The sequence below is a fragment of the Cydia pomonella genome, chromosome 6 (genome assembly GCF_033807575.1).
Source record: "Cydia pomonella isolate Wapato2018A chromosome 6, ilCydPomo1, whole genome shotgun sequence".
Taxonomy (NCBI): domain Eukaryota; kingdom Metazoa; phylum Arthropoda; class Insecta; order Lepidoptera; family Tortricidae; genus Cydia; species Cydia pomonella.
The window spans coordinates 17,919,992-17,940,254 of record NC_084708.1 but is presented as its reverse complement, the minus strand read 5'-3'; the positions used below and the strand labels follow the sequence as shown (position 1 = coordinate 17,940,254).

The 20,263-nt window shown below is 38.0% G+C and overlaps 1 protein-coding gene across 4 annotated transcripts in view; it reads left to right on the top strand.

Annotated features, from left to right (window-relative positions):
* Nucleotides 1-20,263, top strand: part of LOC133519171 (voltage-dependent calcium channel subunit alpha-2/delta-3) — a 112,090-nt gene that overhangs the window by 88,150 nt on the left and 3,677 nt on the right. The window contains exons 5-26 of one of the 4 annotated variants that reach the window (XM_061853132.1): nucleotides 3,602-3,733; nucleotides 4,196-4,473; nucleotides 10,421-10,534; nucleotides 11,360-11,555; nucleotides 11,883-12,019; nucleotides 12,158-12,238; nucleotides 12,393-12,473; nucleotides 12,552-12,626; nucleotides 12,710-12,724; nucleotides 12,950-13,060; nucleotides 13,177-13,390; nucleotides 13,797-13,842; nucleotides 14,229-14,401; nucleotides 14,792-14,882; nucleotides 15,256-15,288; nucleotides 17,203-17,316; nucleotides 17,618-17,876; nucleotides 18,185-18,436; nucleotides 18,620-18,734; nucleotides 18,855-18,875; nucleotides 19,447-19,723; nucleotides 19,939-20,125. In XM_061853132.1, the coding sequence (XP_061709116.1) occupies nucleotides 3,602-3,733; nucleotides 4,196-4,473; nucleotides 10,421-10,534; nucleotides 11,360-11,555; nucleotides 11,883-12,019; nucleotides 12,158-12,238; nucleotides 12,393-12,473; nucleotides 12,552-12,626; nucleotides 12,710-12,724; nucleotides 12,950-13,060; nucleotides 13,177-13,390; nucleotides 13,797-13,842; nucleotides 14,229-14,401; nucleotides 14,792-14,882; nucleotides 15,256-15,288; nucleotides 17,203-17,316; nucleotides 17,618-17,876; nucleotides 18,185-18,436; nucleotides 18,620-18,734; nucleotides 18,855-18,875; nucleotides 19,447-19,723; nucleotides 19,939-20,125 (3,002 nt within the window). The remainder of the gene's footprint in view (nucleotides 1-3,601; nucleotides 3,734-4,195; nucleotides 4,474-10,420; nucleotides 10,535-11,359; nucleotides 11,556-11,882; nucleotides 12,020-12,157; nucleotides 12,239-12,392; nucleotides 12,474-12,551; nucleotides 12,627-12,709; nucleotides 12,725-12,949; nucleotides 13,061-13,176; nucleotides 13,391-13,796; nucleotides 13,843-14,228; nucleotides 14,402-14,791; nucleotides 14,883-15,255; nucleotides 15,289-17,202; nucleotides 17,317-17,617; nucleotides 17,877-18,184; nucleotides 18,437-18,619; nucleotides 18,735-18,854; nucleotides 18,876-19,446; nucleotides 19,724-19,938; nucleotides 20,126-20,263) is intronic. The other 3 variants (XM_061853134.1, XM_061853133.1, XM_061853135.1) reach the window with 3 other exon arrangements.

Below are 20,263 nucleotides of genomic sequence, written 5' to 3'. Positions count from 1 at the left end.
TTGACTATGTGCCCACGGCTCGCCAAATAGGTCATCGATGGATGTAACAAAAGACTAACCGGTGTCGCTAATGCGTTGCTTCCAATTTGTTTGTTTATCGGCCGATTGGTTAGGATTGTATAACGTTATAATTTATAATAAAATTTTATTTACTTTCTTTCAAAAAATATTCTTATGAATATATCGAGTTGAAGCTATTTATCGAGAAGTTTTAGATAATAAGGCATAAATCATTAATTACATCTACAATTTCATTAACTTCGTTTTGCGTAGGGAAATTAGGGACCTTACGTGTGTACGATTCGAATTTTGATTGGTCGTTACGCCAGTGCGTGGTCATGAAAAGAGATCTTGAAAAAGCTAAGCACTTATATTTATATTCCATACACGTAAATATATACTAGGAGGATTTAATTTGAAATTTTACAAAATAATTAGCGTCATAAGTTTTACGATGCCAACTTTAACTAATATAAACAAGTGGTTAGTTTCATGAAATCGTACATATTTCCCGTCCCATAAAATAAACATGAGGCTATTTTCAAAGGCTAGTAAATTATATTCAGTTATGTGGCGTCGGCGAAATCCTTTCAGAAAGAGTTTTACGAAATTCCAAATAGTCCTTTAATCAGACAGCACGTCGACGCTACGGGAAATTAGAGAAAATTTTAATATAAATTGAATACACACCACCACCTCCCCAGGACCAATATTCTTATCCCTCACCTAGCATATCGTTCAGGTAGAACCAGTATAATGTGATTTCCTATTATGTATAGTAGTAACAGATCTAGAGGTTATTCCTACGATGGCTTGCTGGAGACGATGGCCTCGGTAACGTTGGTAATAACAGGTCAGGACGTAATTTACCTACAGTGTTGACACGTAGCGGGGCCGCGTCGCGGCGACGGGTAATTTATGGACAAATTGACATATTCCAACCTATTAGTGGACGGAACTGTTGCCACGTCGAATATCCGATAAGCGGCACTAACTGAAATCAGAACTGATTTTCAGTGTTCTAAACCAAAACGCTTGGGTTTATTATCATAAATCAATAAACATATAAACCAGGAAGAATTTAACCTAGCACATAGTACCAATAGGTACAATGCATTCATGGCTCTGAATTCATTGTACCTATTGGTACTATTTTGTAAAACATTGACTCTACATGGACTCTACAATCCTGATTAGGCCGAATATTAACTACAAAAATATATTGTTAATAAGAGTGATAAGGAAAAAGTTAAAACGAAAGCCTAACATAGAATCCAATGACTTTGATGATATGCCTCTGCAGTTTCCTTACCACTCCGGTTCCACAAAATATATTACTTACTGCTGACAGTCTCAGAATCGAGAAATTGAATCAATATTATTTACACAAGAATCCAACAAAACTACAAAACACCTTACATCAAAATCACACACATTTTTTTTAAATCACAGAACTTACATCACTTATTCACAAAGTAGGCATTGGTTACAATGTTTTAGGCTTACAGTCCATTCACAGTCCTGCTTGAAAACTTTTTCATGAATTAAGAATAATCACTGTTAATAATTAACCGTTTAATTGTAATTACCGTGTAATTGTAAGTATTGCCCAGATAACTACTAGTACTAGCGTAAAACAAAGACAGTATGATTCTCTCTTTGTAGTATGAAACGATACTATGGCCAAACTACATATATATGTATAGAGTCTGGCTAGCCAAATATTGTTGACAGATTTTTCCTGGTTTTATCACCAATTGTCTATGATTAGAAAAAAAAACCTAAAGGCTGTTGTCAATTTATGTCATTCATTCAAATTGTTCGCGGTTTATAAGGGGTTTATTTTAAATAATATTAATAATGAATGACTATACCGAGTGGGGTCCGCAAACTATTATTTAAGCTCGTAAATAATTACGACGATGTGCGAAGTAGACGTGAAGCGTTACAACGCCTTACATAGCGAAAAACTGCTATGTATACAAGTCGTAAACAATTTAGTAGGTTGGTGCTCTATTACTATTTTAATACTTTAAGTACCTACTGGAAAATATCAATAAAATCCAAACATTGGAACGTAACGAGTTCCTGAAAACCAATCTATAGAAGAAATCTGTGGAGTGAAGTGACTGGTCAGTAGTAATTTGATTTAACAATATAAAATATATAAAAATATCTTGGCAGAACATGTCTATATATATATATATATATATATATATATATATATATATATATATATATATATATATATATATATATGTCTTTATATTTTACATAGTGGTAGCAATTATGTGAGCTGACTTAGAGTGCACGACAACATATATTTAACTGATTTCCTTAGGTACCTTACGTGTGCACAGAAAATCAAAAATATGTTCTAGTATCAACACTACACAAAGTGTGACCAGCCCAAGATTTTTTTAATTTCCCGCCAAAAATTTGTGTAATATTTCGGTAGCCAGACTCTATGTATATTCTATGTCGTTTTCGCACAATATCATATTGACATATAGGCAGACAAATCTTGCATAATGCCATTAGTTCTAATATTCCATACCGTTTTGTAATCCGAATAAAATAAATATTGCTATCAACACATCAAATATGAACAGGTATATAGATGAATATATACTATTTATCTTCTTAAATCTTTTCGATGGTTAAAGAAATAGAGGAACCTAGGTATTTATTGTTATCCAGTTTTTAATGTTATCCAGTTGTGATGTGATGGTAAGTATTCGTTTAGGGCAAATTCTTTTGACAAGCTATAGTAAGCCGATACCGGGCCATAAATTTTTCCGGCCGCTGGTCTAAGAGAAAGCAATCACGTTTGCTCAATGAACCAAGTTTGCCAATTACCTTTCATTTAATGGGCAGTTAAGAAAAAATCTAATTGCTCGATGCAGTGCTTATACTGCAACATAATAACTGGTGTCTTGTATATGTACATTTGTTTATATTTGTATAAATGGCCATAAATCAAATATTTACTAACAATCTGTAGCTTTTGAACCATAGGTATATAAGTACACTACGGTATCAGTTTCAGAGTCGACAGCCTTCATCCATTGTTATCCGCTATGATCAGTTGTACCTCGAATGGTAATTAAAATTTACTACACTATCACAAAATCATATGCAATGGCGTAAACCCATTCGACCGTGTTTGTGCCTAAATCTTCAGACAATAATAACGAGCATTCGCGTCACCTCACTTAATTAAGCAAGTTTATTTTTTCTCTCATAGAAAAAGTTCTATAAGATTTTTCATTGCTCTGAGTCCATTTCTAACGCTCCGAAAAACCCTTCAAAATGTTTCGTACGAAAATACGGAGAATATACTAATAGTTTAGTCCTAAAATTATTATAACTATTATAAGTAATATGACTGGATTTGCAATAGGTAAATGGGGCAATTTTTCGACAAATGTATTATAGTATTAAGGTGCTAAATTATATTGAGTATTTTGTAAGTGGAAATTAATTTTATTAATTAATTAATCATAAATTATATTGTTCTATTACATACTAGCGATCTAATCCGCGTCAAATGTCATCCGTTGTTGATCTATCTTACTCACCAACGTTCTATGTCCAACAGACGGCGACGTGCAGAATCAGATCGCGTGGTCCGAGCACCTCGACCCCCTGTTTGTGAACAACTACGAGATCGACCCTTCGCTGTCGTGGCAGTACTATGCCTCATCCAGTGGCTTCATGAGGCGGTATCCAGGTAAGAAATTATTTCTGAACCTCGATTTATTTCTACTTAATACTCATATAATAATTATAAAATCCAGATTGGAACCCTCTTATACCCAATTTTATACGCAAAATGGGGACAAATTGGTGACTACATAATGAAATTCAAATTATATGCTATCTTTAATAGGAATCAGGTCCATCAAACTCAGTTAGGAAACTGAGTTTGATAAATTATTCATGTTATGTAAAATGCTGTGATGTTTACTTGTTTTTTTTTTTTTTTTTCATTTACGTGCGCAGCAATAAATGAGTGGCCAGTATATATAATAAAATACATACAAACGCACTTACACGAATTTAAGCACTCAATGGCGTACTTTTCACAGTGTTACGAGTACACTATTAAGATCTTCCTGACACTATGACACCTACATATTTAATCGACAATCTTTCTCTAACATTTTACACCAATAATCCTCTTTCCCACCAGCCATGTCATGGCCGCCTGAAGACGGCTATTCGCACCACGCGCGCGATTTCTACGACTTCCGCTCCTCCAACTGGTTCGTGGAAGCGGCCACTTCTCCCAAAGACCTGGTCATCCTTTTGGACGACTCGGACGACCTCGGTTCTTCATACTGGAGGCTGGCTAAGGCTACAGTCTCTGGATTACTGGACACTCTCGGCCCGAATGACTTCGTAAACGTGTACCGGTATAGCGATACCGTGTCGGAGATACATTCGTGTTATACGAAGATTTTGGCTCAGGTAGGTTTTTGATATTTGCACTGCAATATTAAAATAACCAGCAATATTTAATAACCTTTAATTGTCTACACTACATTATACTATATACGTAGTTAGAAACGCCCTAAAACTGTATTTATACTTTATTTGGTTTATTCCTATTAGCCCCAGCCCTATGTATGGCGGCGGTAACATGCCCTATGTTATGTGTCAAATGGGAATACACCGTTTATTTTCATGAAATATACTTTTCGATAGCAATCCCCATGATGTTATAGATGGTTATCGTACGTAATTATGATTGCATAACCTCAATCCTTTACTTGGGTTAAATACTGCGTAATTTTTGTTTTTAAGGAAAAGGAGGCAGGCCGATGTTACTTAGATAGATACGTATCGCTGGGCGCCGCACGCAATACCTGCATTTGCCTACTAATTTTATGTACACGCAGCCACAAAACTATTTTGAAATTTTAGCGGCCCTATTCGATAAAGAGTTATAAGTACATGTATTTAGAAGTCTATTATTTAAAAACATATATACACCATGGGCTGGTAAAAGCCGACAGATATTTGTTCCCGAGGTCCTAAGGAGAAAAAAAAATTAATATAAAAAAAAAAAAACATGACAACGAATAAGGAAAGTTTTTGCTTTATTTACAGATAAAAATTAGCAGTTTCTTCCCTTCTTTAAAACTTTGATGTCTGTCAGTAGGTATTATGGCTAAACCAAGTCCCATAGTGGCAGCGTGGTAGCCAAAAGGTATTTTCGCTAAGTTATAACAGAAACAAATTTTCACAAGAATTGCCATTATTTCTAAAACAAGACAGACTTCAGAAAACTTTGTAGGACATTTTAGTCTCTAAATGCAGTCAAGAATACATCTTTAAAATCTGTCGGGTTTTACCAGCCCACGGTGTATATCATGAAACCATTACAAACCCAAATACTTAAATATAACTTAAATCAAACCTCTGACAACGATTTGACAATTTAGTGGAATTTCAGTTGTATTCAAACTCTTTGTATGGAGACTTCTATTATACCAAATGAAAACGGGACATTTGGTCTCCAAAGAGACCCGTTTTTAGAATAGAATAGAAATCTTTATTGCGAAACCGTAGTACATAATAGTTGTTACATTGAAGAGTGAAAACACATGGCACCCTGTTAGGGCATTGCAAATAATCTTACATCTAGGTAGTTTATGAACAGTAGGACTATTTGTACATAACATGTAATGTTCTTAATGAAATATAAACGACATTGTCTTATTTCTACTAAGAATTAAATGCAAAATGAATCATAAAAGACTGACGACCCGTAAAAATATTCGTCGCCGACTATACGCGATTCCCGTAATAGCGCATGATCGTTCTTGTATTGTGGTCGACCTATTCAATGTTACAATAACTAGAAGTAATAAAAACGGTCCGGTTTGATTTAATTAAAGATAACATTCCCTATAGAGATTGACAGAAAATGTGACATATTTGTACATTTAATTCGTACTTTTGTTGAGCTATACTTGTTTGACTGGAATTTATACTTGCTGCAGAAAGTTCAGAAGTAAAATGGCATTATTGGCCTTAACTTGAAGCACCCACGTGTTCTTTTCATTAAACATTATTCGGTGCAGGTACCTATTTTTGTTCAGCTTGTCGTGATTATTTTGAAAAATCAAACACCACTATGAATGCAATTTGATGTCATTTAACACGTTTGTTGTAATGATAAGTTAAAAATTAAATATAAAACCACTGTCGACAAAAAAGTAAAATTGTGAACATTATTATATTAAAGACGTTTTCCTAAAAGAAAACACGTTTAGGAGAAACGTAAAGGGGGAAATTTATTTAAAATAGCAACACAATTGGCACCCTTCTGACAAAATTGATTTATCAGTCGTGTAGCGGTTGCCCCAGCCTCCCCGCATTATTGATGAGCTGCCATTGCAACAATTAGTCTAGGGGTTTTCCGAAAATTTAATAATTAGTAAAAAAAAATCAAAATGTAACATTGCTATAGCGCCTAAACGACGTGCTGATATTGAAATTAAATGGTAGGTATTTCTGAATATATTTTCATCTTTCACCTTACTGCAGCTCTTTGACGGCGGTGAAAAAGTGATTGAGATTACCATTTTTTGCGCAAGATACGTTTAGATCAAATACACTAACAATAAAACAATGTATATTTGCTAATCGTTTACTCCTAACACCGCCTGCGACTAGTTTGTCTAAAAAAAACAGTCACTCAGGGTACCTAACAAAAAAACCGCGCAAGTGCGAGTCGGACTCGCGCACGAAGGGTTCCGTACCAGTATTTATAAAATGGCAAAAAAAAAAATGTTTGTGCTTAAATATTTATTTTATTCTGTTTTTAGTATTTGTTGTTATAGTGGCAAGAGATATCATATCATATCATATCATATCATATCATATCATATCATTTATTCCATTGAAATCATGTTCATTTGTACATATACGTCATCTGCGAAAATTTCAACTGGTGACAGACGGACGGACGGACAGCGAAGTCTCAGTAATAGGGTCCCGTTTGACCCTTTGGGTACGGAACCCTAAAAATTGGTTAATCGCTACTCGCTTCACGATGATCACCGCCGGTCGAACTGCTGCTATAATACTGTTAAAAACGTAAACTTCTAACAAGGGCCACGTAATACCCAACACTAACCTGTTTACTAAGAAATTCTATGACCGAATCCAAAAACGCACCTAATTAAACATTAAATTTGAATGCAAACGTCTTGCGCCCGCGGCGTCAGCAAACAGAGCTCGGCATTTAAACAAGGCTATCATCGCACTTATTCCCGGTAAGTCCCGGCGAAGTTCCCCTGCCACAAAAAGCGCGTAGCTGCGACAGGTAGGGGTGCCTCCGCGCCCTTATCGCTGGTAACTTGTGATGCCATGTTTAGGCTTAAATAGACTAACAGTTGTACTGTTTCAACGTAAAGTGTAGCTTATTCTCAGTGGCAAATAAGATACTACTACCTATACATAAGCATACCTACGTCGCATACATGGGAGTAAATTGCAGATAGGTACGTCATTGAATTCGAAATGCAAAATGTTTGTAACTAGTACTTGTTATTTTATATTTGCTACCTATTTTAAATGGCATGAACTTATATGAAAATACATGTGGCTTTTCATCAGAGAAGGGAATCTTCTCTGATGGAAAGCCACAAATAACATGTAGATGTGTTATAGTCAAAACAAAAATCTTTATCCATTTTGTTAATACTCATCAAAAGTCACAAATACCAAGTAAGATCCAACGTTTGATTATTGGTTTACATGTCATTCGCGCCGGAAGCCTCGACAGCTGGTGGGCTGCATGGAACGAGCGCTCATCATTGTATTTCCGACAAATTAGTATCCCGTCAACAAAGCTAATTGAAAATGTTACCGAGAAAAATTAAGGTGGAAACGGTATTACTTATCTTGAAATTCCTAATGTGTTCAAGAAAAATAACATAGATCAGATGTTATCACGTGTGTGCAGTTGTGGGTCCAGCTACTTTACAATGTAGGTACAACTGGTACAACCAAGTCAGAGGCCTCCCCGACATTTTCTAAGCTTGAAGTATACGATTCGATTTCCGGGCTATTTATTTTTCGCTGTCATTTGACGACCTGTCTGGCCTAGGGAGTAGTGACCCTGCTTATGAAGGCGATGGTCCCGGGTTTAAATCCTGGTAAGGGCATTTATTTGTATGAAAAGCACAGATATTTGTTCTTGAGTCATGGATGTTTTTATATATAATATATACCAATCGTTGTCTAAGTACTTATCCACAACACAAGCCTTATTGAGCTTACTGTGGGACTTAGTCAATTTGTGTAATGATGTACAATAATATTTATTTATTTCAATCAGTAGCAGAATATGACAAAGGGTTAAAATTAGTTATACAAGTAATTAATTGAAGTAGGGCTAGATGGGGTAAGAAAACGAAAAAAGAAAAAACGAGAGAAACATTGAGTCTAGAGAACATTAGGGAATCCTCATACTATTTCTTTTGCCCCAAGCAAAATAAACTATAGGTACCTACCTATTTCTCTTACCCTACATGAGGTCATGTGAAATTTTACCGTAAAAGAAACCAGAGCGAATGCAAATCAGTTTCGTCAATGCGTTCGCGTATCAACTTTTGGTACCAACTTTATCCACGGTTCTCTTAAAATACCTACTTCCTATCCCGAATTGAACGAAAACCGTACAAAATTAACTTGTTCTTGTATTCAAGTGTACTTTCAAACGCGGCTCCACTCGAACTGGCAACTTCGCTAATATACGATCCAGCAATAACCTCCCGGCAAACATCCTTGACTTACATTGACTCTATTCCATCTCTTACAACTTACGCAACCTCTTATAACCTTCTCACCTTATATTTAAAATTGAACTTTATGTTTTACGAAAGAAGACCTCTCTAAAAATTAAACGTTTAATCAAAACATGATTCCTTGACTGTAATGAAGCTAAATTAAGCCTTGTGTACCCGTGCGTTATCCGCATAAGTTCAATTACTTTTGAAGGTACTTGGAACTCATTGCAATTACTTGTATCTGTCAGGAAACGGTGAGATACTTCAATGAATTAGGTACGAGTACGTAGTGCTGTATAGGAATCATGCCGTTTAATAACTTAATACCTTTAATATAAATAATTTGTAAAAAATATATTTATAGGTATGTTGTGTTTTTCCATGGCCTCGACGGAAGACCAGTACTAGCCCAGCCAGGCTAGTACCGTTAGATTCCGGGACCGTTTCGTGGCTAATGTATACCGTTGTTATGGTATGTTATAAAGTGTTGTTAGTTTGCCATGAATAAATGATTTTTATTCTATTTTATTCTATTCTATTCTATTCTAAAGGATACTAATACTAGTACAGATTTTATTTCCATTGAAGCAACCCTTGCAAAGAGTCTAGACAGAAGCGAAACGAGAAATATCATAGTATCGGCGAGAAATAATTATCTGTCAGATACTATAAAAAAAATCTGATTTCTGATATTCGATTGAATTTTCCCGAGTTTGACGGTGCCCCAGGTAGCGGATAAAAGTAAAGAATAACCCGCTACTTATTATAAATTTAAAATATATACTTACATGTTGTCAGCATTACAAATATTGTCAAAATTGTTTCTGCAACTAGCTGCGATACACAGTGTTAAAAATAGGTACTTGTTTTAGACATATTTTCGCTACATTTATGTCACAAATTTGGGTCCAGTGATTTACCCCTGATCTAAGACAAGCTAGTTTGATAGAATTGTAAAACTTATGTAACTAAATCTTAACCCATTCGTAAAGTCATTGTAAAAAATAGGCCAAGTTCAATGATATGTAAAGAGTAATAGCATTAGAAAAAGTCTCAAGTTGGGATCTATTTATTAGTTAACATCAAAATAATTTGTATTTTAAGTACTTAAAAGCCTCTGGATAGACCATAATGTCTGAATTTTAAGGTATTTAGCTAAACTATAGACGACCGAGTTAAGGTTCAAAATGATTGGCTCGATAGGGTACACTGGGGCAAACAATGTAAGAAAAATAAAATGTTAGAGATAATGATATTAAAACTAAATGAAATGATAATACTAAAAATAAAACTAATGCATAAGTAAAATTAACTTAAAAATACCGACGTAGAAGGACGTTTCTGGTAAGTACTGGTTTCTCTTGGCCCACCTTATGTAGATTTAAACAGATTATTAATACATGTGCTTTCTATTTTGTACTACAACAGGGATTATATTATACGGCGGAACAGTAGAAAAATATTCAAAAATTATCTACTGATTACATAAGATAAAATCAACTATGCTATATTAAAACTCCAAATTAAATCTGTTACTAATGGACTGGACCAGAGTCTAGTGATATATCACCACCGCTGGCTGTCAAACGGTAATAAACCATTTTTGTTTACAGGCTGTGCCGGAAACGATAAGGGAGCTGAAAACCGCGCTGTGGGGCGCCGAGGCGACGGGTGGAGCGGCCAATCTGACTGCAGCGCTCACTACTGGCTTCGAAATTTTGCATAGGGTAATTATTATTTTAGATGAAATATACTTACGTTCCTCTGTTGTTAAGATTATTCATCCAGGAGTATTCTTCATTCGACTAAGATTTTACGTAAGGCTTAAGAAATTTAGTGGTTATTAGAGCGTTTTTTTTTTTGCCTCTTTTTTTATGGGATTTTTGTTTGCCATTTTTGGTGTTATTTCTAGTCAGGATCGCGAGCCCTTGAGCTCTTGAGGATGAACCTTAAGGAGAAAAAAAGTGTCCCACAATTTCCATATATTTTTCAAACTTTCTTTTTTGTTACCGCCATAAAAAGTACATGGGGAAATGGTAACATTGGTAACACAATAGGAAAAAAAACTCTGGGACATTTATCCCATTAGGACCGGAAAAGCTCGTGAATCTGAGTAGAAAAAACCCAAAATATTATGAAAAAATACAAAATTTATGAAAGCGGTAACTTTTTAAAAAACCCTCATTGCATGAAATTGGCGATCCTCTAATTTCAAACTAACAAAACTTACCAGCGATATTTCTCCTTGAAGCATTTTTGTTGTTACGACTTAGCATTTACTAAAGGCGGTATTTTGACGCCTGATTGTCATATCTTAGTTCTTGTAGTACTTTAGTTATAGAGTATTGCGGCTTTGTTTAGCTATCGTTCGGTTTCGCAAATGTTCATGGTAACGTCTTTTAATACCGAATATATAGCCTCGGAGCTTAACTTCAAGATTACCCTCCATATGACGTACTCTCAGAGTAAACAAAGCGTATATGATTTAGCGTTTAATTGAGCTGTACAAAAGAACTAAGTTTTTCCAAACACAAAGTAATATTTTCTTTTAGTATAACCGCACCGGGCTGGGCTGTCAATGTAACCAAGCCATCGCGGTGGTGGGCGCGGGCGGCGGCGCGGCGGGCGTGAAGGGGGTGTTCCGTACGTGGAACTGGCCGCACATGCCCGTGCGCATCTTCAGCTATGGCGTGGGCGGCGACGCTGCTTCCAGTCACAGCATGAAGGACATGGCTTGCACTAACAAAGGTGGGTAACCTTTTAATCGAGAATAGTATCCTAGTTGAAAACTATGTATAGTAATTAGAATGAAAAGTTATGATTTTTTTTTCGATTATTGTCCTAGATCTAAGCTATCTTTTGTATATTATGAAAAGTCCTTCAGTCCTGTCAGGGTAGTTTCTGTGCTACTTTTTGGACGTGTACTAATAAAATTGACGTATATGTTCCTGCATAACGAAAGGGGATTGAAATTAAATACGTCATATACCTGTTTATGCGACGAAACCGTCCATTACGCAAATAAGGTTAGTCGGAATTGTAATTTATATGAATAAGACTTTCTTTCTATACCAGGATTCTACGTGTCGATAAACGAGCACTCGGAGATCAGACCGAAGGTGTTGCATATGATCGAGGTGTTGGCACGACCACTGGTCATGTACCAGACTATGCATCCTGTGCATTGGAGCCCAGTTTACGTCGGCGGAAGGGTGAGTTCCAATTCAAGAGAACATTACATAGTTAATATTTTTTCCCCTCATGCCAGTTTCAAAATGATCATCGAATCGCATATTTTATTAAGAGGTTCAGTTCATAGATGTTAACGCAGTTTTGTTTCTAAATTCCAGAGCAGTAACCTGGACGACGATGGGATGGGCCAATTAATGACGTCAGTAACGGTGCCGATTTTCGACAGGAGAAACCATACGGTGAGATTTTTGTAAACGTTTTTTTTTTTCAAGTCTGTGCCCTCACAGGCTGTGAGGGTGAATACGCTTTTTGTGTAAATTATGAACATTTTAGTTTTTTTCATTAAACTAAAATGTTCATAATTAATCACTTAACTATACATATTTCTTTCAGCATCGGGAAGCTAATCTACTCGGTGTGGTGGGCACAGACGTACCTGTCGATCAAATAAAGAAGCTCGTTCCACCATATAAGGTAAACAACCATTAACTACTTGTAGCTTTTGAGGCCATCAATTAAGCATAATTTAGATACTGATGTTTTTTTTTTTAGTTAGGAGTAAACGGTTACTCGTTCATGGTGGATAACAACGGGCATGTGTTATATCATCCGGATCTGAGGCCTTTGGTGAGTCAATTACGATGCTGCGCTTTATAAAATGATATGAGGAAACTATGTATTTCAAACTAACCCCATTATATTTGTTTCAGTATACCAATGAGGAAGTAAGTACCAGCAGGGATCTACGCGTTTTTTTAAATATCTTTCCTTTTATGATGGCCTTTAAGGCCATAACACTTTTATAACAACGTCCTAAAATAATCACTTCTCTGAAAACAACCAACTTTAAAATAAAAGTAATTGAAAAAACATCCAAGTTTCATAATATTTAATACTTCTTAGCTTATTTGACCGACCACTGTGTTTACTAACGTTGGTGCATATTCCAGTACACTGAGACGCTCCGTCCGCTGTATTCGAGCGTGGACCTGACAGATGTAGAGCTCCTCGTGGACGCCGACGAGAACTCACGCGTCAACCTCACATCTCTGCTGCTCGATGTAAGTGTATTTAAATTAATCTTTAGGTACGAAAAACCTTAATAATGCTCAAACTTTCCTGATAATTCTATATTTCAGTGACCAAAAAAACAGACAGTTTTATATCTTGTTTACAGCTACGACACGACATGATTGAGCAACGCGAGGGCGAAACTGAGATCGGTGTGAAAGTGCAATATGGCAGCATGCGACGCGTAGCCACGCGCCGACAGCGTTATTTCTACAGTCCAGTAGAAGGAACACCATACTCGCTGGCAATAGTACTGCCTGACGGCTACGGCATGTACGAGCTGCAGGCCGAGCAGGAGGTCAAGCACAGTCCGATCAACGGTAAGCGCAGTAACACATGCTACGCGGCGGCAGAGCTATTTTTCGACCCCAGTAGTAGAAGGATTCTAAAGGAACGCCGTACCTACTTACTCGCCATAGTGTTCCCCGACAGCTATGGCGTGTACAAGCTGCAGGCGGAGTAGGAAGTCAAGCATAATCAGATCTACAGTGACTGCAGTAAGACAGGATGCCACGCGGCGACAGTAGGTCAGTAGGCTCGCTACAGAACTGCCTGATGCCTACAGCATCTACGAATTGCAGGCCGAGCGGGAACTCTAGTGAATGTAATTAAAATCCGGTCATGAAACTATACCCTGTATTTTAGTTAATGCCAGAACAGCAATTCTAATTCTAAGAAAGTAATGTGTTTTATTCATGACTAATAAAAACTTTTATTTGCTTTCAGTTACTGAATATTTTAAAGGAGATAACTGGAAAATTCACCCAGAATGGTAAGTAACTTAATTTATCGTGAATGGATCAATCTCAAATTATTAAATGACCTATGGGGCCATAGCTTAACAGAAAACCCTTTATTAGGTAGTGTTGTGTTCCTGCCGGTGAGTAAGGTTGCCAGAGCTTAACGAGGGGGGGCGGGTTTAGGGTCGGCAACGCGCATGTAACTCCTCTGGAGTTGCAGGCTTACATAGGCTTCGGAGACTGCTTACCATCAGGCGGGCCGTATGCTTGTTTGCCACCGACGTAGTATAAAAAAAAAATAGAGCAACTAGAGCAAGTCGTGCAGTCCACTTTTACCAGAGTCCTATGCGCCTATACTATTTAGATTCAAATCAAGTGAGTTTTCGTTTGAGACTAATATTAATTGTTTTACTTGCAGGGTGTACTGCGAGTACGCATCGACGTCCGACCAGACATTCAACTCTGCGGAGGAACAGTTACTGCACTTCCTGGCGCGCGCGGGCCGCCCCGGCTGGAAGTGGATGAGCCTGCGCCCGCGCGCGCTCACGCTGCACAACATGCACAAGAAGCAGGACAGGGATTCCTACTACTGTAAGTGAGATAACTTCTCTATGTCTATGTTTAGATAGACTAGATCTTCATTTGCTAATATATTATAAAATAACAGTTGGTTCCTTACAGTAAACAACCATGCACAACACAAACAATTTTGTGTTGTTTCATACAAAGTTGGTTACATACAAAGGCTACATGGTTAAACACCAGGGAGTAGAGTGTATATTTCATTGCTACCTTATAAGATTAAACGAGATAAGTAAAGCATCGGCAGCTCTCATCTCGTTGTATTGTCAAGTGGCACCTGCAGTATAATTTTAGTACATATACCTAATTCTATGATAACCAACAAGTTGTCGGTTATCGTAAAAACGAACCGTCGGTAGTTTAACAGGTATTAACTCAATTTCGTTTTCTAATTTTCAGGTGACAAGAATTTAGTTCAATCACTCGTACGGGATGCTATGGTAATAAAAGAATTGGACGCACACACTGGACACGCGAGCCACCACAACCAGTAAGTAGTCGACTTACAAGCAGCATGTTTAATGGCACATTCAGTATAACAATAACCCAGTAAAACTGTTGTTTGGCTGGGTAAAAAAATGCCTAGTCTGGCTAACAAATGTTGAACACTATTGGGCAAAATATAAGATGATGTGTTGATGAGGCAGTATTACCGCATTTAAGAATTTGGTGGAGTCAACTTTCGTTAGTCACTTTCAATTTATAAATGAAAAAACAAAAAAATCGAAACGCAAACGACCCAAATTAAGTACTTTGCATGTTTCAAAATAATATATATTGCACTAATTGTTTCGACTATTCAACGCACTTTTTGTTTATTTTATGTTGATCACTAATGTGTAATGTGTTTGTCACACAAATAGCCCGATAGCAACTTTAATGGCACTGCTGACAAGGTACAGTAACAAAGAATATTCATAACGACAGTAGATATGTTGTTAGTAGTAACATACTGCTACATTCCAACATGGCCATAAATATAACATAACAAACAGCATCGAGTCACCGTGGCTTATATACCTGTATCAGGAGAAGTAGCCAAGAAGCAGAAAAGAGATTGTTTTATGTTTTTTTTTTATTAGCTACCTACAAATGTATAGACTATAGGCGCTACGCTACGAGCTACTGTACCACTGCTACAACACCCTTATATATTTTGACTTGTCTCTTATGACGCTTGATATATTTTTTTACCTCTTGTGGTAAAATAAAAAATTGTCCATTTCGAGTCTGTACGTACCCGGTATACCTACCGGGTACGTACCGCCTTTAATTGTACCTATTTGTTTGTTGAAATGTTCTAATGCAACTAACGACATCATAATAAAGGACGATTTTTTGTTTATTAATTTATAACTTTTATAAGATAGTTACCTACATTAAGATGTACTGTAACTATAACTAACTAACAAATAATGAGAGACGATATCCAAGGCTTATACGTAATAATAAAAATAATTAACTAGTAATTACTTGAAATACTTAATGATTTTATGTGAGCTTGAACGATTGTATGATATCCTCTAGAGTCTTGCTTCAAACATATACCTACCCTATATCGATATCGTATCTTATATTCGTTGTGTGATGACTAACCGTGTACACGCTAACAAGGATACAGGTAATACTCGTGTAATAATAAACATTTAGCTTCCGAGGATTATGGCTAAGTTAGTTGTATGTCTTTTGTAGCAACTTGCAGCCATTGTAACTGCGTAGCACCAGGTTTAGCGGATTTAATAACAGCATATTGAAATTTTTAAAATTTTCCCCTTAACACATTTGTATATTATAAAGGCACCAATCATGGGACATTTAAGAGAAATTTGGAGTATCTTTGATATTTCACCGACTCCTGTAAAATTTCTACCGCTTTACGCTTTAAAAGTTGAATGTCCAATTCATCCTTTATGTTTTCTATGTATTTAATGAAAGCTACTGCAATTGGTTTCAATGTTATTGACAAATTAAAACTGTGGTTTTTTGCTAAAGTCATGGGATGTATGGCGCCATTTATTTTCAAACTAACGAATATCAATGAAAAATTAAACTTAAGCAGCTCTTTGGCTCTTGTTTATGGTAAAATATTGCCAGCGATTAAAAACTGATGGTAAATATTTGTTTTACAGGATTTGTCTATACCATCCCATTACTGATGCCTGTTCCATTATAGGGGTGTTTACTATATAAGTACCAAGGTTTATATTTGAATAGTAATTGCTAGAGCACCCATTCACTTAATACAGAGTTTCCGCTCACCCTTGTGCTTACTCGTATAAATTAAATAACAATATTGTAACGTATGAACACACAAGGTTAATTAAGACTACACAATTAATAAATATAAATATTTGGGAACAATCCCGCACAGATCGACTTAGCCCCAAACAAACTAAGCAAAGCTTGTACTATGGGTACTAGGCGACGATATATCTACGTATATAGATTAATACATACTTATTATACATAGAAAATACCCATGACTCGGGCACAAATATCGGTGTTCATTATATAAATAAATGCGCTATTCTAGAAAATTATGTAATGAAGCCGGCTAATTATTGAAAAAGATTGACACAAGTTATTTATAATTGTATTGTTTCCTGTGATGGCATTAGGCGTCTCTAAATGTAGATATTAAACTTCCTTACCGATTTATATAGTCATTTATTACTGTACTATGCCTCACAATTAAACCCCGACCTTGGAAACAAATCTTGTACCTACTTGATATTAGTACATTACCGATGAAGACAAGTAACTTCTAAAATCCCAAATCGACCACTGTCTCACGTGTCTCGTCTTTGCAGGCAAGGGCGGTTCCACAAGTTCGTGGTCACGATGTCGTTCATCGCCACCCGCAGCGGCCTCTTCCGGTGGACCGACAACAACAACAGCACGAGGACTGGAGATACCTCTGAACCGTACGTTATATTCTTAAACTACTTAGTGCGGGTTATTTCGTATCAAATAAGTGGTATAAAGTTGGTACATCTAGTCGTGAAAGTGTTAGTGTTACCTAGTAGACATCGAGACAAACTGATGCTTGATTAAAACATACCTACCTACATGGACACGGAATACATATCTGTTCCTAAGGGCTTAATAAGTAGAGTCAGTAGTTACCTACAAAACAAGCGAGATGTTCAAAATCATCTGAACATGTATTTATGAGTTTAAGAGTTCCTGGCTTATGCAATAACATGCCTACTCAATTAATTTCAGTCACTTCAGCGAGCGCTACGCACGCGCGTTCGACTCGGAGTGGTACCGACGCGCCGTGGAGCACCACAACATAGAGCCGGAGAGCTTCGTGTTCTCGGTGCCGTTCCGCGACGCTGCAGAGTCCGCCGCGCCGCCGCTGGTCCTGGCCACGCACGCCGTGTTCGTGGAGTCGCGCGGCCACCGCGCCCCCGCCGCCGTCGTCGGCCTGCAGTTCCAGCTGGACTCGCTTGCCAAGCACTTCCTCAACGTTACATCCACGGTTCGTACTGGACCAGTCTGGCTTGGAATACGTTTTGGCTACTAAACCTTGTTCGCGAAATCGAGTTCTTTTCAGTTCAATCAGTTTGCAATTCCAGCTTGACATGCTTCCTATGTACTTTCTATTTTACTTTAATGAGTATTTAAAACTCATACTTGTGTGTGAGTGTGATATTTAGACAACCGTTAAACTTAGTTCACTAACAATACCTACTTAATAATATTACGGCAATAATTTTACCCCATACCTATATTTAAAATACTAGTGACAACAGCATAAACCTTAACCGTATTCTTCTGCCTTTCCAGTGCACAGCGGGTACAGTCTGCAAGAAGACGTGCGCAGGTGATGCGCTCGACTGCTATATTCTGGACGATAACGGTTTCATCATCCTATCGGAGGACGCGGCGCAGACCGGCCTGTTCTTCGGGCAGGTGGACGGTACTATCATGGACTCGCTCGTGCAGGACCGCATCTACAAAAAAGTCACAGTTCATGATCGTCAGGGACGCTGTCCGGACTCTAGGAACCCGTTCAGTGGGGATGGAAATAAACTGACGGTAAGCTTGAGTCCATCCCAGTTACTGTGAGTGGTGTAATCTTGTTTTTTTTTTATTACAGACCTGTATTTAATGAGTTTATGACCACTTCACCAATTAAAATTATTTATGGCCTGGAGGTTAGCAGAAATGGCTCAAACAGACAGCTGATGGAAATAGACTAATCTTGTTTTGTTATTGCAGCCGTTAAAGCCCCTATCGTGGCTTGGAGGATATCTCACCAGTTTAATAGCTGTCTGGTTTCCGCTGTGGCAGTCAGCCAAAGCTCACGCTCACCCATATGCGGACGATGATATAGGTAAGTTGCTCTAAGACCTTTACGATAACTGGAAGCGATATAATCACCTTACTTATTATTTTCTCTGTAGTCTTGCTTTATTCAGATAATAAGTACTATAGCTTCATTATTTTTTTGTAGCTGACACATCGGTTAACGAAGGTAAAATAAAATCAGCGGATCAATTTTCACAATGTTATGAATACTAGTCATTGTATCATGTTGTTTTTATGTACCTAAGCTATTAGTACCACATAATCTAGATTAAGAAAATTTCAAACATCAATAGGGTTTGTCTGTCTAGGGTGCGTTTTACAAGTACCTACAAAGTTTTACGAGAAAGAAATCTACCGAAAAATCATGTTGGAAAACATGACACGAGCTATTAACGGTTTCTTCTTAAAACCGTCAAGTCGGATAACTGGGGACAGAGGGGTAACTATACCTATATAATTTTTGTTAACCTATAATGAACAGTTGAAAAATTGACCCTAAGACTGGTAAATCCTGATTCAAAACATTGTAAAAAGTACAATGCTGTCAGCTGTTGGGGAATATTTCCTTTGTCTGTTACCCCTCTTATTCCCAATTTCCCAGTTATCCCACTTGTCGGAACTTTCTACATTGACGTTTGTTGACCGCGTAGAATACTTTGTAGAATCATCAAATGAAAACCAATTTGAAGGTAACCATAAGTGTTCAATTTTAACATAAATATGCTCTCCTATTTTAGACTACGAAGACTACGAACACGACGGCGACGAGGACCCCGACGAAGAGGAGCGCGACCGTGGCAAATACGAGATCATCATCGACGGGTACGGCGCGGAGCAGCCGGCGGAGCGGCCGGCCGGCGCGCCGCGCGAGCCGCCGCGCGAGGCCGCGCGCTCCGCCGCCGTGCGCCCGTGCGACACCAGCGCCGAGCTGTTCACGCTGCAGTCCACGAGGCTCAACGCTGCGCAGCCGCTCAAAGGAAAGCTGACCAACTGCCACAACTCCGGATGCGAGAGGTATGGAGCAGATAGCTTAAAAATACACAAAAATCCTAGTCGTAAGGGGGATGTTCTAATCTGTATGCATCGGAGCTCGCAAACAGATGAACCGGTTTGATTGTCATTTTGTTAAATCGAATATCTTATTTGTCGAGATCGCTTTTAGATATGGTTCAACTCACAAGCGCTGGCACTATTTCGTATTTTTCATTATGAAACCTTTTTTTACTCAGACCGTTCAGCGTACAAAAGATCCCGCACAGCAACCTGATCCTGCTGGTGGTGGACACGCTGTGCCCGTGCGGCGCCAAGCGGCTGGACGTGCGCGCGCGCGAGGCGCCGCCGCGCACCGTGTGCCGCCGCCACCCCGCGCACGCCGCGCGCCGCCGGCCCCGGCACTGCGTCTCCTACCACCCGGAGGTACGACATTCAATGTTTTCTACGCAACACGGAAAGTACGCTCGATACCATATAGAGCCACACCATGTCGAGCGTGCACACTCGGAGCTTACTGTGTCTTCGTGGAGCAACTCCGCGAGTACGCTCGAGAACCTCATC